The 15,933-nt window shown below is 44.0% G+C and overlaps 1 protein-coding gene across 1 annotated transcript; it reads left to right on the forward strand.

The window, feature by feature from the left end:
• Window positions 1-119: 119 nt before the first annotated feature.
• Window positions 120-15,609, forward strand: fkbp4 (FKBP prolyl isomerase 4). The gene is made up of 11 exons (XM_045688242.2): window positions 120-580; window positions 10,969-11,113; window positions 11,293-11,435; window positions 11,523-11,643; window positions 11,757-11,913; window positions 12,092-12,182; window positions 12,355-12,438; window positions 12,981-13,166; window positions 13,308-13,451; window positions 13,567-13,662; window positions 14,281-15,609. Exons 1-11 carry the CDS (start codon window positions 485-487, stop codon window positions 14,347-14,349), a joined length of 1,332 nt encoding a protein of 443 aa, XP_045544198.1. The 5' UTR covers window positions 120-484; the 3' UTR covers window positions 14,350-15,609.
• Window positions 15,610-15,933: the final 324 nt, after the last annotated feature.

Here is a 15,933-nt window from a genome sequence, read left to right on the forward strand (position 1 = left end):
TGAGATAATGTACAGTATTTGTTTAGATGGCGATGAGTCACTTCACGACCGTCCCTTCCAAAGCCCGCCACCCCCCTTTGCAGCGTATCGAAAGTTCTCGGCCCTTCTTCCAGACGCTAGCAGCCTAGACAACTGTCAGATGCTAGACAGAGAAACACGCAAGCAACACAGCAAAGTGGACCTCTGGACTTATTAGCTAGCTAAGCAACTCAACGGCACACCATCAGTTTGGAGACTGGTACACAGCGATTGACATCAGCGTAATTTGGCACTAAAAGTGCAAACCCAAAATATAGCTAACGAGAAAAGCTGATTCTTATAGCCATCAAGCGCGTTAGCTTTGATTTGTGGCGCAGCTCTCCTGCAGAACCTTAGTTGGTAGTTAGCTCTAATCTAGGCAGTCGAAACTTGCAGTTGTGTGGTTTGCTAGTTAACGTCAGCTAGCTGAGAAGGAGAGGTTTGCAGAAAGAAGTGCTCCGGGGCTATGACTGCGGAAGAGGTGACCAACGAAGGACAGAATATCCCATTACCAATGGAGGGAGAGGATATCACGCAGAAGAAAGATGGAGGGGTTTTAAAGGTAACTGAACTAACTAGTTACCACGGCCACAAAGTCTTAAACCCCGCCTATTTCTAACATGTATCTTCTTAAAATGTGATTTTAATCCTAACCACGCTGCCAGCCTTACACCTAAACCTAACCTTAATTTAAGACCAAAAAGCAAATTTTTGTTGTCATGAATTTGTACGATATCGCCCATGTTGACTTTGCAGCTGTGTTAACTAGTTGAAACCCTAGCGAGCCAACAAGCTAGCGTTAGCATGCTCACTATCTACCCAATAGCAATTCATTGAATGGCATAACCAGCTACCTAGCAAGCTTGACTGAAGAAAAATGCTAAAATATTTTGGTCAGTTGGCTACAGTAGGGTAATTTAGATTAGTGAGATTTTGCAGCGCAGTCCATGATCTATATGCAACATTTGGGGTTTGCTACAGTAGTTATATCTGCTGGCTAAACTTAACTAACGTTAGCTAACTGGCTGACGTCACCTCGAACATGCTTGCTTCTCCACCAGCCCCATCTTCCCCCAGTAGTATCCAGGTGCAGCCCTGCAGCAGCCTGTGACTAAAACTACCCAGTCACTAAAACCATAATATCGCCAACTACTGGCTGTGGTTAACCCAGGGGAGAATGACTGCAACCCTCGCATTGAAGCCACGAAGTTCAATGCCGACCACGGTACTGCAGGCATTGTTAGGCTGGACACATGACATTTTTAACAATGCTTTTTTCTGATAAAAACTACTTTATGTATTTTTATTTAACTAGGCAAGTCAGTTAAGAACAAATTCTTATTTACAATGACGGCCTAGGAACAGTGGTTAATTGCCTTGTTCAGGGGCAGAAGGACAGTTTCTTGTCAGCTCAGGGATTCGATGTAGCAACCTTTCGGTTTCTGGCCCAACGCCCAAACCACTAGGCTACCTGCCCCCCAGTTCATTGCATCTGCCGTGGAGCCCAGTTTCACACTGTTACCATATGTCCCAGCTGCTTGCCGTAGTTTTGAAGTAATCACGAAAAAACAGGCCTTATTTTAGGACATTTTTCAACCTGCCAGTGCCTATTAGTTCGTTCTATTGTGCACCGTGGCACCAACTCTCCTTCCGAAGGTTCTATTCCCAGTTTATTGTTCTATGTCACAATGGCTGCTTTGTTATTGTTGTCAATGAGACCTGCCCACATTGCTGGTAGTTAAAATGTAAACAACAACAAAAAAATACTCATGGAACTTTGAGGTCGTCCCATTGTTTACTGTAGGGAAATATAGGTATGTCTGTCTATTTCGCCAAATATCTTGCAATATGTATATTTTCATTTTTTTCAAGTCGGTCACTATTTAAACATGAGAACCCCCTCTTTCTAATTATGTAAGGCAGCGTACTCCGCTGTCATCAAACACTAGCTCCGGAATACCTTTTGCCCTTGGAACGTTGAGCCTCTCCCTTTGTTTTCCTATGGAGAGGCATGCTGGTATATTTTGCCAAATATCTTGCAATGTGTATATTTTCATTTTTTTCAAGTTGGACACCATTTTTGTCAGGATAATCTCTTTCTAATTACATACGGTTGGGCAGTGTACTCTGCAGTCATCGATCGCTAGACCAGAAATAGTCAAAGTTGCCATTTTTTTCTTACTTCCTCATTATGCAGACATAAGCACACCATTGAGGTGAGGATGTTTACTTTCTACACAAGTTGTTATTTTTCAGTTTCGTCCTATGAACAGATGGTAGTAGTAAAATAAAAAGGGATACATTTCTTTGTGCCATTTAGGTGAAAAGGAATTCCAAGCATCACTCCAGTCAGAAGAGGCTCAGCGACCGTTCGATTCCATTCAATTGCTATGGGCTCGCGCTAGTGTTCCAGCTTAGCCAATGTTCTTTTGCCATTTTAAAGCCTTGGGTGAATTTTGACTCGTTCTATTGTTCAGCCTACCATTATAGTAATGCTACCAATATTTTATATTACACCAGATGTATGTCCTTGAACCGATTTATATAAAAAATCTTATAAAAATCGCACACAGGATGATCATTTAGTAGCTAATGGCAGCCTGCAGTACCCCGGTCAGCTTTGGACTTGAGATAAGGGGGCAGCACTGAGCTAGCCTGCAATGTCGCTTCCTGGAGTAGCTCAAACTGCGCATTTTATGTCTTCATAGACAGGTTGGTTGTTTAAATACATCGTTACAGTTGTTGGTTGGCTAGCTTGCGAATTTTTGCTATATTAGCATAGATGTGACAAAGGTCAAAAAACCTCCAAACAAGATATGGTATCAAGAACAACATAAAACTATACTACAGTAAACATTTCATCCTCTCACGAATGATGCAATTCCCCCCTTGGGCCAATCAGTGTAATTTTGTAAATAAGCCAGTGAGGGCCTACCGAGTGGTGCAGTTGACAGTACATGTCAGAGCAAAAACCAAGCCATGAGGTTAAAGGAATTGTCAGTAGAGCTCTGAGATCGAATTGTGTCAGCACAGATCTGGGGAAGGGTACCAAAGAAATTCTGCAGCATTGAAGGTCCCTAAGACCACAGTGGCCTCCATCATTCTTAAATGGAAGAAGTTTGGAACCACCAAGACTCTTCATAGAGCTGGCTGCCCGGCCAAACTGAGCAATCGGGGGAGAGGGCCTTGGTCAGGGAGGCGATCAAGAACCCAAAGGTCACTCTGACTGAGCTCCTGAGTTCCTCTGGAGAGGGGAGAACCTTCCAGAAGGACAACCATCTCTGCAGCACTCCACCAATCAGGTCTTTATGGCAGAGTGGCCAGACAGAAGCCACTCCTTGGTAAAAGGCACATGACAGCCCGCTTGGTGTTTGCCAAAAGGCACCTAAATGACTCTCAGACCATGGGAAACAAGATTATCTGGTCTGATGAAGCAAAGATTGAGCTCTTTGGCCTGAATACCAAGCGTCAAGTCTGGAGGAAACCTGGCACCATCCCTACGGTGAAGCATGGTGATGGCAGCATCATGCTGTGGGGATGTTTTTCAGCAGCAGGGACTGGGAGACTAGTCAGGATCGAGGGAAAGATGAACGGCGCGAAGTACAGAGATCCTTGATGAAAACCAGCTCAGGACCTCAGACTGGGGCGAAGGTTCATCTTCCAACAGGACAACAACCCTAAGCACACAGCTAAGACAACGCAGGAGTGGCTTCGGGACAAGTCTCTGAATATCTTTGAATGTTCCAGCAAGAGCCTGGACTTGAACCTGTTCTAAAATCTCTGGAGAGGCCTGAAAATAGCTGTGCAGCAACACTCCCCATCCAACCTGCCAGAGCTTGAGAGAATCTGCAGAGAAGAATGGGAGAAACTCCGCAAATACAGGTGTGTAGCGTCATACCCAAGAAGACTCAAGGCTGTAATCGCTGCCAAAGATGCTTCGACAAAGTACTGAGTAAAGGGTATAAAATCCTAATGTAAATGTGATGGTTTTTATTTTTAATAAGTTTGCGAACATTTCCCCCCCAAAAGTTTTTGCTTTCATTATGGGGTATTGTGTGTAGATTGATGAGGGGGGGGGGGGGGGGGAACGATTTAGTCCATTTTAGAATAAGGGTGCACCTAACACAACACAATGTGGAAAAAGTCAAAGGGTCTGAACTTTTTTAATGCATTGTATGTGGTAGGGATTATCGTGCTTTCAAGACAACTGTGAACTCAGGGAAAAAAACGGGGTCAAGGGAAGGAGGAGAGGAGAAGGAAAAGGGAGATAGGAAATGGGGAAGGAGGAGCGGTACTTGAGGTAGGAATGGAAGTTAGTAAAGGAAAGAGGTTCACATATAGACTACCGTTCAAAGTTTGGGGTCACTTAGAAATGTCCTTGTTTTTGAAAGAAAAGCACTTTTTTTTGTCCATTTTAAAATAACATCAAATTGATCAGAAATACAGTGTAAACATTGTTAATGCTGTAAATTACTATTGTAGCTGGAAACAGCTGATTTGTTATGGAATATCTACATTGGTGTACAGAGGCCCATTATCAGCAACCATCACTCCTGTGTTCCAATGGCACGTTGTGTTAGCTAATCCAAGTTTATCATTTTAAAGGCTAATTGCTCATTAGAAAACCAATTTGCAATTATGATAGCACAGCTGAAAACTGTTTTGATTTAAAGAAGCAATAAAACTAGCCTTCTTTAGAGTAGTTGAGTGTCTGGAGCATCAGCATTTGTGTGTTAGATTACAGGGTCAAAATGGCCAGAAACAAAGACCTTTCTTCTGAAACTTGTGTGTCTACTCTTGTTCTGAGAAATGAAGGCTATTCCATGTGAGAAATTGCCAAGAAACTGAAGCTCTTGTACAACGCTGTGTACTACTCCCTTCACAGATCAGCTCAAACTGGCTCTAACCAGAATAGAAAGAGGAGTGGGAGGCCCGGTGCACAACTGAGCAAGAGAACAAGTACATTAAATAGTACCCGCAAAACACCAGTCTAAACGTCAACAGTGAAGAGGAGACTCCGGGATGCTGGCCTTCTAGGCAGAGTTCCTTTGTCCAGTGTCTGTCTTTTGCCCATCTTAATCTTTTCGTTTTATTGGCCAGTCTGAGATATGGCTTTTTCTTTGCAACTCTGCCTAGAAGGCTAGCATCCCGGAGAAGCTTCTTCACTGTTGACGTTGAGACTGGTGTTTTGTGGGTGCTATTTAATGAAGCTGCCAGTTGAGGACTTGTGAAGCGTCTGTTTCTCAAACTAGACACTCTAATGTACTTGTCCTCTTGCTCAGTTGTGCACCGGGGCCTCCCACTCCTCTTTCTCTTCTGGTAGAAGCCAGTTTGTGCTGTTCTGTGAAGGGAGTAGTACACAGCATTGTACAAGAGCTTCAGTTTCACTGTCACACTTTACTTTTTATTCACAAATGCAATTTAAATGCTTGCACTGTGGAGCCCTGACCACCCGTGAGGAAAGGAATCTAGGAAAGAAAAGTTCACATGTATGTGGTAGGGATTAACCACGGCCATTAGATGGCGACAGTATTGGTTTTAGTGACAGGCTAGTTTCAGTCTCAGGCTGCTGTGGGGTTGCAGCTGGGTGCATCTCACTTCCCCATGTAATCAGAGATGTTATCATTGCCAGGTAGTTTGTACTGTCACTGAACTATGTGTTTCTGCAGCAAACTATCAAATGTCTAGTCATCACTATTCAGACTTAGCAGTGATCTTGAAGTGTCTTAGTTTTGGCTAGAAGGTTCTGACCTGGGTATAAGCATTTCATCGTTTCTTGTTTGTCAGCAAACATATCTGGTTACCTGGATGTTTTCTAGAGCCTGCCATATTTGGGATACCCACAGCTGCTTGGGGGGGGGGGATTCTGGTTTTGGTGACCTGACCCTTCCCTGCTGAATATCCTATTTCTGCAGGGAGTGTGGCTGGTCAATGTTGACACTGAGAAGTGTGTGTGGGAGAGAGAGACTGTCAGTCATTCTGGCCCATAGTGTATTTCCCTACAGGCAGACTTGCAGCACATGGTGTCTCAGACAGTTTCCACATCATCACACAAATAAATCACCTCTTGAACAGTTTTAGAGCCCACAACCCAAGACCTAAACACAACAGCAGCCCAAAGTACTAGACTACATACAGTAAGCATGCACCTGTTAAGAAATTGACTGTCAGAACTGTTAGAACTCTTAGAACCTCCATGGATTGATGAGGAATTGAAAAACTGTATGGTTGAAAGAGATGGCAAAATGAGTGGCTAAGTCTGGCTGCACATCTGACTGGCTGACTTACTGCAAATTGAGACTTATGTGACTAAACTCAACAACAACAAAAAGAAGAAACTGTATTATGAAGCCAAGATCAATGATATAAAGAATGATGGGAAAAAAACGTAGGATTACTTTTAAATGAAATTATGGGCAGAAAGATCAATTCAACTCCATCAGATGGAGAATTTATCACAACCATTTGATGTTGCCAATTATTTTAATGATTACTTCATTGGCAAAGTGGGCAAACTTAGGCAGGAAATGCCAACAATGAACAGTGAGCCATTGTATTCATGCATAAAAAAAAGTAAAAAATGAAAGAAAAGCATTGCAAGTTTTGAATTTTGTAAAGTTAGTGTGGGAGAGGTAGAAAAATGATTGTTAATGACCAATAATGCCAAACCTCCTGGCATTGACTACTTAGATGGAAAGATACTGAGGATAGTAGCTGACTTCTAGCCACTCCTATCTGTCATATCTTTAACCCTTGTTTGGGTCTGTGGGACCCATTTTCAATGTTTACTAAAATAAATGATACAATTAATTATTTTTTCAACCTGAGACTCATTGGCCTTTGCTCATTTTCTGTGAAAAACATGTAAAATAACACATTTTCATTGAGTGCACACTGTGCACCCCTCTACACATTTATATTACATATGTGGTGTTTGGGTCCACTGGACCCGAGGGTAATAAGTGTGTGTTTGGTGAAAACAAGTAAAAAATTAAACAAACGGTTTGCTGTGTGCCTTAATTCTGTCTTCCTCCTCCCTGGGCCTGCTGTTTCCACATAGGCAGGAAGACAGACAGGTTCTTGGTGCTGTCTCCCGCGTTTCGCACACTCTTTACCTTTTTGTAGTGTGAAACTACACAATGTCTTGATGTAACCGGCACAATATTATTACAATAGATTATTTCGATACATTGTGGGAAAATACAGATTTATTTTTACACTCTACCCCAGCCAGGTGCGAATTGGGGGAGGGACACAACAAATAAATAGCTTTGCATGTGTGGCTCCTTATCACAATCAGTATGGCAAAAATAATCTCTGCTCAGAGGGAGAGAAGCTAGTGTGGAAGGAGCGTCTTCCACTTTGGAAGATGAAGAGCTCCCACCTCAGGCCTGTTCCATGTATTCAACAACTACGTTTGCGACACATCCCCAGTGTCCTATGAGCCAAATTAAAGGCAAAAATGTGGTACTCATGAGTACGCTACATAGGGATGGGAGAATCTGTGGCCAGGAACACCAGAAATCATAATGGATCACATTGCCACAAAAGGAGGGGTGGACAATTTAGACAAGCTGGTGACTGACTACAGCTGCAAAAGAAGAACCCTACGCTGGCCACTTGTGATATTCTTAAATACCTTGGACATCTTGGCGTACAATGTGTTTGTCATCTGGATGGCGTTGAACCCAGATTGGGACAGAGAGAAGCTGCAGAGGAGACGGCTCTTTCTCGAGGTGCTGGGCAAGGCATTATTAAGACCTCTAATCCCGAGGAGGCAACATATCCCAAGGAACCCAGCTTCTGCAGCCATCGTGAGGAGGATTCAGGAGGATGCTGGTGCCCCATCCGCTCGACCCACAGAACCAAGAGCTCCAATACCGGAAGTAAGTGTGAGTAGTGTTGTGTGTCTGACTCGCCTACCTTGGCATGTCGTAACTAAACTCAGCAAAAAAATAAACGTCCCTTTTTTTAGGACCCTGTCTTTCAAAGATAATTTGTAAAAATCCAATTAACTTCACAGATCTTCATTGTAAAGGGTTTAAACACAGTTTCCCATGTTCAATGAACCATAAACAATTAATGAACATGCACCTGTGTAACGATCGTTAATACACTAACAGCTTAGACGGTAGGCAATTAAGGTCACAGTTATGAAAACTTAGGACACTGAAGAGGCCTTTCTACTGACTCTGAAAAACACCAAAAGAAAGATGCCCAGGGTCCCTGCTCATCTGCGTCAACGTGCCTTAGGCATGCTGCAAGGAGACATGAGGACTGCAGATGTGGCCAGGGCAATAAATTGCAATGTCCGTACTGTGAGACGCTTAAGACAGCGCTACAGGGAGACAGGACAGACAGCTGATCGTCCTCGCAGTGGCAGGCCACATGTAACAACACCTGCACAGGATCGGTACATCCGAACATCACACCTGCGGGACAGGTACAGGATGGCAACAGCAACTGCCCTAGTTACACCAGGAACGCCCAATCCCTCCATCAGTGCTCAGACTGTTCGCAATAGGCTGAGAGAGGCTGGACTGAGGGCTTGGTGGCCTGTTGTAAGGCAGGTCCTCACCAGACATCACCGGAAACAACGTCGCCTATGGGCACAAACCCACCGTCGCTGGACCAGATAGGACTGGCAAAAAGTGCTCTTCACTGACGAGTTGTGGTTTTGTCTCACCCAGGGTGATGGTCGGATTCGCGTTTATTGTCGAAGGAATGAGCGTTACACCGAGGCATGTACTCTGGAGTGGGATCGATTTGGAGGTAGAGGGTCCGTCATGGTCTGGGGCAGTGTGTCACAGCATCATCGGACCGAGCTTGTTGTCATTTCATGCAATCTCCACGCTGTGCGTTACAGGGAAGACATCCTCCCTCATGTGGTACCCTTCCTGCAGGCTCATCCTGACATGACCCTCCAGCATGACAATGCCACCAGCCATACTGCTTGTTCTGTGTGTGATTTCCTGCAAGACAGGAATGTCAGTGTTCTGCCATGGCCAGCGAAGAGCCCGGATCTTGTCTGTTGAATGTTATGTTCATACAAATATTTACACATGTTAAGTTTGCTGAAAATAAACACAGTTGACAGTGAGAAAACAACACGTCTTTTTTTTTTGCTTAGTTTATATATGTGAGTGAGTGAGATGTTAGTAAAATTCCTGAACTAAGTGTTTTCATCATCCTAGATTGCAGCCGGTAGTAACAAGAAGAATCACTTCCATGTGTGTGGACCCAAGAAGGACAGAAAGACACATGCATCAAGTGCAAGAAATACATTTGCAACACACACACACACACACACACACACACACACACACACACACACACACACAGTAAAACTCTGTCCCTCATGTGGTGTGTAGACCGGCCTTAATTTGTGTTCAATTGGGCTCATTTATCATTTCCATAAAATATGTCAAATTTGTCCTTCCAGTTTGTTCATAGCAATAAACATCAATAGTGATGAAAACCTTGTTTAATTTATATTTGTTCAAGATAAACATTATTTATTCAACCAATGTCTTGATTTGAGATTTTTGTTCACAAAAATCATTTGATAAAAAAACAAATAGCGCTTTTGTTGATAAATGTGAACTAGCAGAGGTCAATGGCAAATATGAATCATGTATGCTGTCTATATTGCTTGTAATTGATATAAGGCAACATCTAAGTGTTAAGTATTTCTACGTAAATTGTTATGGCTGTATTGTTTTAAAAACCCAATGATGTGGGTCCATCAGACCCATGAACATTGGGTGAAGAACAAAAACTTGGAACACCACACAAGGGTTAATCTGAGCCTAGAGGAAAGTATTTGTCCTCGGGCCTGGAGGGAAGCAATAGTAAGCAGGCTTTACTGGTTCTAACAGCAGACCTATATAAGCTTGCTGCCAGCTCTTAGCAAACGGTTGGAAAGAATGGTGTTTGGTCAAACACCATGCTATTTCTCAACACTGACACAAATGACTGATGATTGGTTGAAAGAAATTGATAGTAATAAGATTGTGGGAGCTGTACTGTTAGATTTCAGTGCAGCATTTGATATTATTGACCAAACCCTGTTGTTGAGAAAACAATGGTGTTATGGCTTTTCAACCTCTGCCATATCGTGGCTTCAGAGATGTTGATCTAATAGAACTCAAAGGGTTTTCTTTAATGGAAGCTTTTCTAATATCAAACATGTAAAGTGTGGTGTACCGCAGGGCGGTTCTCTAGGCCCTCTACTCTTTTCTATTTTTACCAATGACCTGCCACTGGCATTAAACAAAACGTGTGTCCATGTATGTTGATGATTCAACCATAAAGATGATTCGACCACAAAGAGTTGCAGTCTGTTTTGGAATGGGTGGCCAGTAATAAACTGGTCCTGAACATCTCTAAAACTAAGCGCATTGTATTTGGTACAAATCATTCCTTAAGTTCTAGACCTCAGCTGAATCTGGTAATGAATGGTATGGCTGTTGAACAAGTTGAGGAGACTAAATTACTTGGCGTTAGCTTTTCACAGTCCCCAAATCCAAAACAAATTCCAGAAAGCGTACAGTATTATATAGAGCCATTATTGCATGGAACTGTCTTCCATCTCATATTGTTCAAATGAACAGCACACCTGGTTTTAAAAAAAAATGATAAAGAAACACCTCACTGCACAACGCCTCTCCCCTATTTGAGCTAGATAGTTTGTATGTATTGATATGTAGGCTACGTGTGCTGTTTTATACATACATTTTTTTGAATTGATGTAGTTCTGTCCTTGATGTTGTCTATTTAATGTTCTGTATTATGTTATGGTTTGTGTGGACACCAGGAAGAGTAGCTGCTGCTTTTGGGGTTCCTAATAAAATACCAAACACTACCACAGACAGACTATGCCATACACTGCTACAGCACAACTAACCTTCACTGTCGCTCTTTCCCTCTCTCCCTCCCCTACATCTGTAGTTGGTGAAGCAAGAGGGCACAGGGACAGAGCTGCCTATGACGGGGGACAAGGTGTTTGTTCACTATGTTGGCACGCTGCTGGATGGAACCCCATTTGACTCCAGTCGCGAACGAGGAGAGAAGTTCTCCTTTGAGCTGGGCAAAGGTGTGTGTGTGTGTGTGTGTGTGTGTGTGTGTCGAAGTACAAGCTGGGTGATCAAGACGTGTGTGTGTGTGTGTGTGTGTGTGTGTGTGTGTGTGTGTGTGTGTGTCGAAGTACAAGCTGGGTGATCAAGACATTTGACCTGTATGTATGTGTGTGTGTGTGTGTGTGTGTGTGTGTAGGTCAGGTAATCAAGGCGTGGGACCTGGGAGTGGCTACTATGAAAGTAGGAGAGATTAGCCAGCTGATCTGTAAACCAGAGTACGCCTACGGCACCGCCGGCAGCCCCCCGAAGATACCCCCCAATGCTACTCTTGTCTTCCAGGTAACATGTCTGTTTTAGGTAAACATTCGGTGTCAACATTGACGTGTGTGACTGAGTCCTTAAATGGATGTTTTGTGTGTGTGTTAGGTGGAGCTGTTTGAGTTTCGAGGGGAGGACATCACTGAGGGAGAGGATGGAGGAATCATCCGTCGCATCATCACTAAGGGAGCGGGATACTCCAAACCTAATGAAGGAGCTGCCGTAGAAGGTACACACACAAACATCATCATCATCATCAAAAAGGAACAGGGATATTCCAAACTAAGACTTACTGTACAGGCTACAAGCTCTCACACCTTTCTCGGTCTCTTTCCCCTGCAGTGTGTGTGGAGGGCAGCTGTGAGGGCAAGGTCTTTGACCAGAGGGAGCTGAAGTTTGAGTTGGGAGATGGAAAGAGTCTGGGTCTGCCAAGTGGAGTGGAGAAAGCCCTGACCGCCATGGAACAGGGAGAGGAGTCACTCTTCATCATCAAACCCAAGTAATACACACACACACACATTACAAACCTAGTCTACATACTATTTTGTTATTTTGAGAAATGTATAATGGTGTGTTCTCTGGGTATATTGGCTGAGTTGTGTGGCTGTGTATGTATGGATATCTAATTGTAGTGTGTGTCGATATGAATTTCTACGTGTGTGTGTGTGTGTGTGTAGGTATGGCTTTGGAAACATAGGAAGCAGCAAGTACAGTATTCCTGGTGGAGCCACTCTGCAGTACAAACTCAAACTGACCACCTTCGAAAAGGTATGACCCCTCACCCTTTAGCAATATCAACCAGAGGGTCCTGTCCAGAGACATGCCTTAGGCATTTTATTTGTGACATTTCCTAACTGTTTGCCTACTAAGTGTGCCCCAGATGAGTCTGGTGTTTTGAGAGGTGATTTGCTGGCTGACTGAAGCATTTCCTGTTCCCCAGGCCAAGGAATCTTGGGAGATGAACTCAGCAGAGAAACTGGAGCAGAGCATCATCATCAAGGAGAAAGGAACACAGTACTTCAAGGTTTAGATTTTAGTCATTTAGCAGATCCAGAGAGACATACAGGAGCAATTAGGATTAAGTACCTTGCTCAAGGGCACATCGACAGGTTCTTAACCGCTAGGCTACCTGTGTGTGGGTGGAGAGAAGTAGCTTCAAGCAGCAGTGCAGTATAACTAGCCAGGTCACCCGTGATACAAGTCAGTATTAGACATCCAGCCATGTCTGAGGATGTCGGGAGATGATGTGGAAACGCGCTGTTGCCTTTAAATAAGTGTTATTTTTGCTAGGGCGGTGGGGTTGGTGGATGGGTTTAAGCGTCTGCCTCTGGTGCAAAAGGTTGCATGTTTGAATCCAGCAGCGATGGAAAATTGTTTTTTAGATTTTTGTTTTAAGCCTATCTCAAACCTTAACCCTTACCTTAACCATTTGGAGTTTAATGCCTAACTTTAAGATTTCGGAGATAACCTTAAAAACTTGACGTTTGAGAAACCTGGATGAATGTATAATTCTGACGTGAGACTGTGTGAGCTTGTTTAGTATAACGTGTGTGTGTGTGTGTGTAGGAAGGGAAGCATCGCCAAGCGTCTGTCCAGTATAAGAGGATTGTGTCATGGCTGGAGAATGAATCAAGTTTGCCCGAGGGGGAGGACCAGAAAGCTAAAGCCCTGCGATTGGCTGCTCACCTCAACCTGGCCATGTGCTTCATCAAGCTTCAGGAACCAAGCTCTGCCTTCGACAACTGTGACAAGGTACACACAGACTCGATTAGGAGACACACACACACACCTGACCTGGCTGTATCTGAACATGTCTGACTTCCTAAATATTCCACACCAAACCTATTCCACCACTTACTTTTGGTTTCTGCTCTCTCTCGCGTGTGTGCGAAGGCCCTGGAGCTAGACGAATCCAATGAAAAGGCTCTATTCCGGAGGGGGGAGGCACTGTTTGCCATGAAGGAGTTTGATAGGGCGAGAGCAGACTTCCAGCGCGTCACCCAACTTTATCCTAGCAACAAGGCCGCCAAGAGCCAGGTACTGTACTAGAATAGTCTTTGTGTGCCTTGTCTAAACTTCCCTCTCCTTTCATCTGGATGTCCATCTCTCCTTGCTGTTTGTCTGATCCGGGGCTCTCTGTCTGCCCTCCCAGGTGGCTCTGTGCCAGAAACAGATTAAGGAGCAGCATGAGAAGGACAAGAGGCTCTACGCCAACATGTTCCAGAAGTTCGCAGAGAGAGACGCCAAGGTGAGTCAAACAGCCAACACACTACACATTTCCTTTAGCCACGCAACACTTCCCCTAGCTCCTACAGATTAAACTCTTCCCCTAGCCCCAAGGTGAGTTGAGATGGAATACTGGAGAGACATCAGAACAGATTAACCCACACTTAGCATCGTATAAGAAAGTGTTCCACATGGATGCTGGCCATGTTGACTCCAATGCTTCCCACAGTTGTCAAGTTAGCTGGATGTCCTTTGGGTGGTGGACCATTCTTGATACACACGGGAAACTGTTGAGCGTGAAAAACCCAGCAGCATTGCAGTTCTTGACATACTCAAACCAGTGTGCCTGGCAGCTACTACCACACTCTTTTCCAAGGCACTTAAATATTTTGTCTTACCCTCTGAATTGCACACATACACAATCCTTGTCTCAACTGTCTCGAGGCTTAAAAATCCTTCTTTAACTTGTCTCCTCCCCTTCATCTACACTGAAGTGGATTTAACAAGTGACATCAATAAGGGATCATAGCTTTCACCTGGTTAGCCTATGTTATGGAAAGAGCATGTTCTTAATGTTTTGTATACTCAGTGTAAATGACTGTTTTAATGTCTCTCTCTTTGTTTCTGCTGTGATGAACAGAAGGAGGCTGACAAGGGGATGGAGAACATAGGTGGGATGGATGTAGAGGAGAGTGGAGGACAGGAGTAATGACTGCTGGAGAAAGATGTCAGACTGTGTCATGAAGACCTTTTTAAAACTTCAGGCATTCGTGTTTATAAAGAGAGAATGTGTTTGTGATAAGTGTGTGTGTGTCCATGGCTCAACTGTATCTCCTGTGTGTGTGTGTATGTCTGCGTGCTATCGTCATGGCAGCTAGCTGGCTGGGTGGGCCTTCTGTAGCTGACTGCACTCAGGAGGTGTGGCTAAAAGAAGTGCCCCCCCATCCCTCTGGTTAGCATGTAGCAGGCTGCCCCCTCCCCCCCTCCCCCCCCCCCTTACTCATAGAGCTCTTTGCTTAATGGAGTTGGAAGCCCAGTACTGGGTGTGTGTATTTGTGTGTGTGTGTGTGTGTGTAAACCCCCCTTTCACCCAGCAAGGGCTAATCCCCAAACCCCCTTCACTTCTCACCACCTTCCAAGGCCAACTGATCAACTCCTGGGGACTGCTTCATGTGTATGTGTGACTGTGTGTGTCCGCAGACAGTAGCAGCACCCTCTCTAGCAGCAGTCATGCTAACTAAAGGGTTGCTCTCTGCTTCTCAAACACACTATGTTCTTACTCTGGGTTTATGATTTATCTTAATTGTTCTTCATGGGATGATGATTTACTTCACACCTAGAAGGGTGTGTGTGAAGCAGCTTCTTCTGGTCAGACTGAACCAGTATAAAGCTCAGTCACATTACATATATAGTCTTACTGTAGTCTGTCTGCATTCCAAATAACACTTTATACCTTGTAGATCAGAGTTTCCCAAACGCGATCCTGGGGCCCCCAATGGGTGCACGTTTTGATTTTTCCCCAATACTACACAGCTGATTCAAAGAATCAAAGCTTGATGATGAGTTGGTTAATTGAATTATCTGTGTAGTGCTAGGGCAAAAACCAAAACGTGCACCTGGGGGGGCAGGACCGAGTTTGGGAGACCCTGTTGTAGATTACCAATATGCCCTACTTTTTGACCAATGGTCAGAGGTGGTTACTAAAGTAGTGCACTATATAGGTAATGGGTGTCATTTGAGATGCAGACTTTCTGTAATCTTATTCTTGCATACAGCATCTCCAGCAGACCTGGCTCTAGGTTCAGCTAAACAAGGTCCTGTGAAGCAGAGCAGCTAGGGAGTGAGATTGGTCAGGGTTTGGGGTGTCAACTGCATGCTGGTTGGTTGGGGGGAGGTCTATCTGATTGGATCATCACGATTGGTTCTCAGACTGAAGGCTCTAATGACTAATAAACAGAAATTACTCAAACTCTGGTCTGTGTCCTCATGTTTTTGTATTTAGGTCACTGTACCTTTTGGCCAATCAATTTTGTAGTATACAGTGGAAACAAAAGTAGTTTTTACAAGACTGACAAATTCAAATACAAACTAATTGGGTAAACCAAAAGCAATTCTCCCATTTGAGATAGAATCTACTGATAATGTGTGACAAGGAAATTCAAAGACTGTTCCTTGGGACGACCCTAAACCAACCCTTAACCGTTTTAAATAGAAACTTCTGTGGGGTGACATTAGAATGTGGGTCATCCCACTACGCTGTGCGGGACAAGCACAACAGTTGGGTTTCCTAAAG

Source organism: Salmo salar, chromosome 10 (genome assembly GCF_965601325.2).
Source record: "Salmo salar chromosome 10, fSalSal1, whole genome shotgun sequence".
Lineage (NCBI taxonomy): Eukaryota > Metazoa > Chordata > Actinopteri > Salmoniformes > Salmonidae > Salmo > Salmo salar.

Bases quoted from the DNA above. Each gene is read 5' to 3' on its own strand.
- fkbp4 (XM_045688242.2), top strand. From the start codon at position 485: ATGACTGCGGAAGAGGTGACCAACGAAGGACAGAATATCCCATTACCA. The intron at 11,114-11,292 runs GTGTGTGTGTGT...GTGTGTGTGTAG, and splicing joins CTCCTTTGAGCTGGGCAAAG to GTCAGGTAATCAAGGCGTGG. The intron at 11,436-11,522 runs GTAACATGTCTG...TGTGTGTGTTAG, and splicing joins ATGCTACTCTTGTCTTCCAG to GTGGAGCTGTTTGAGTTTCG.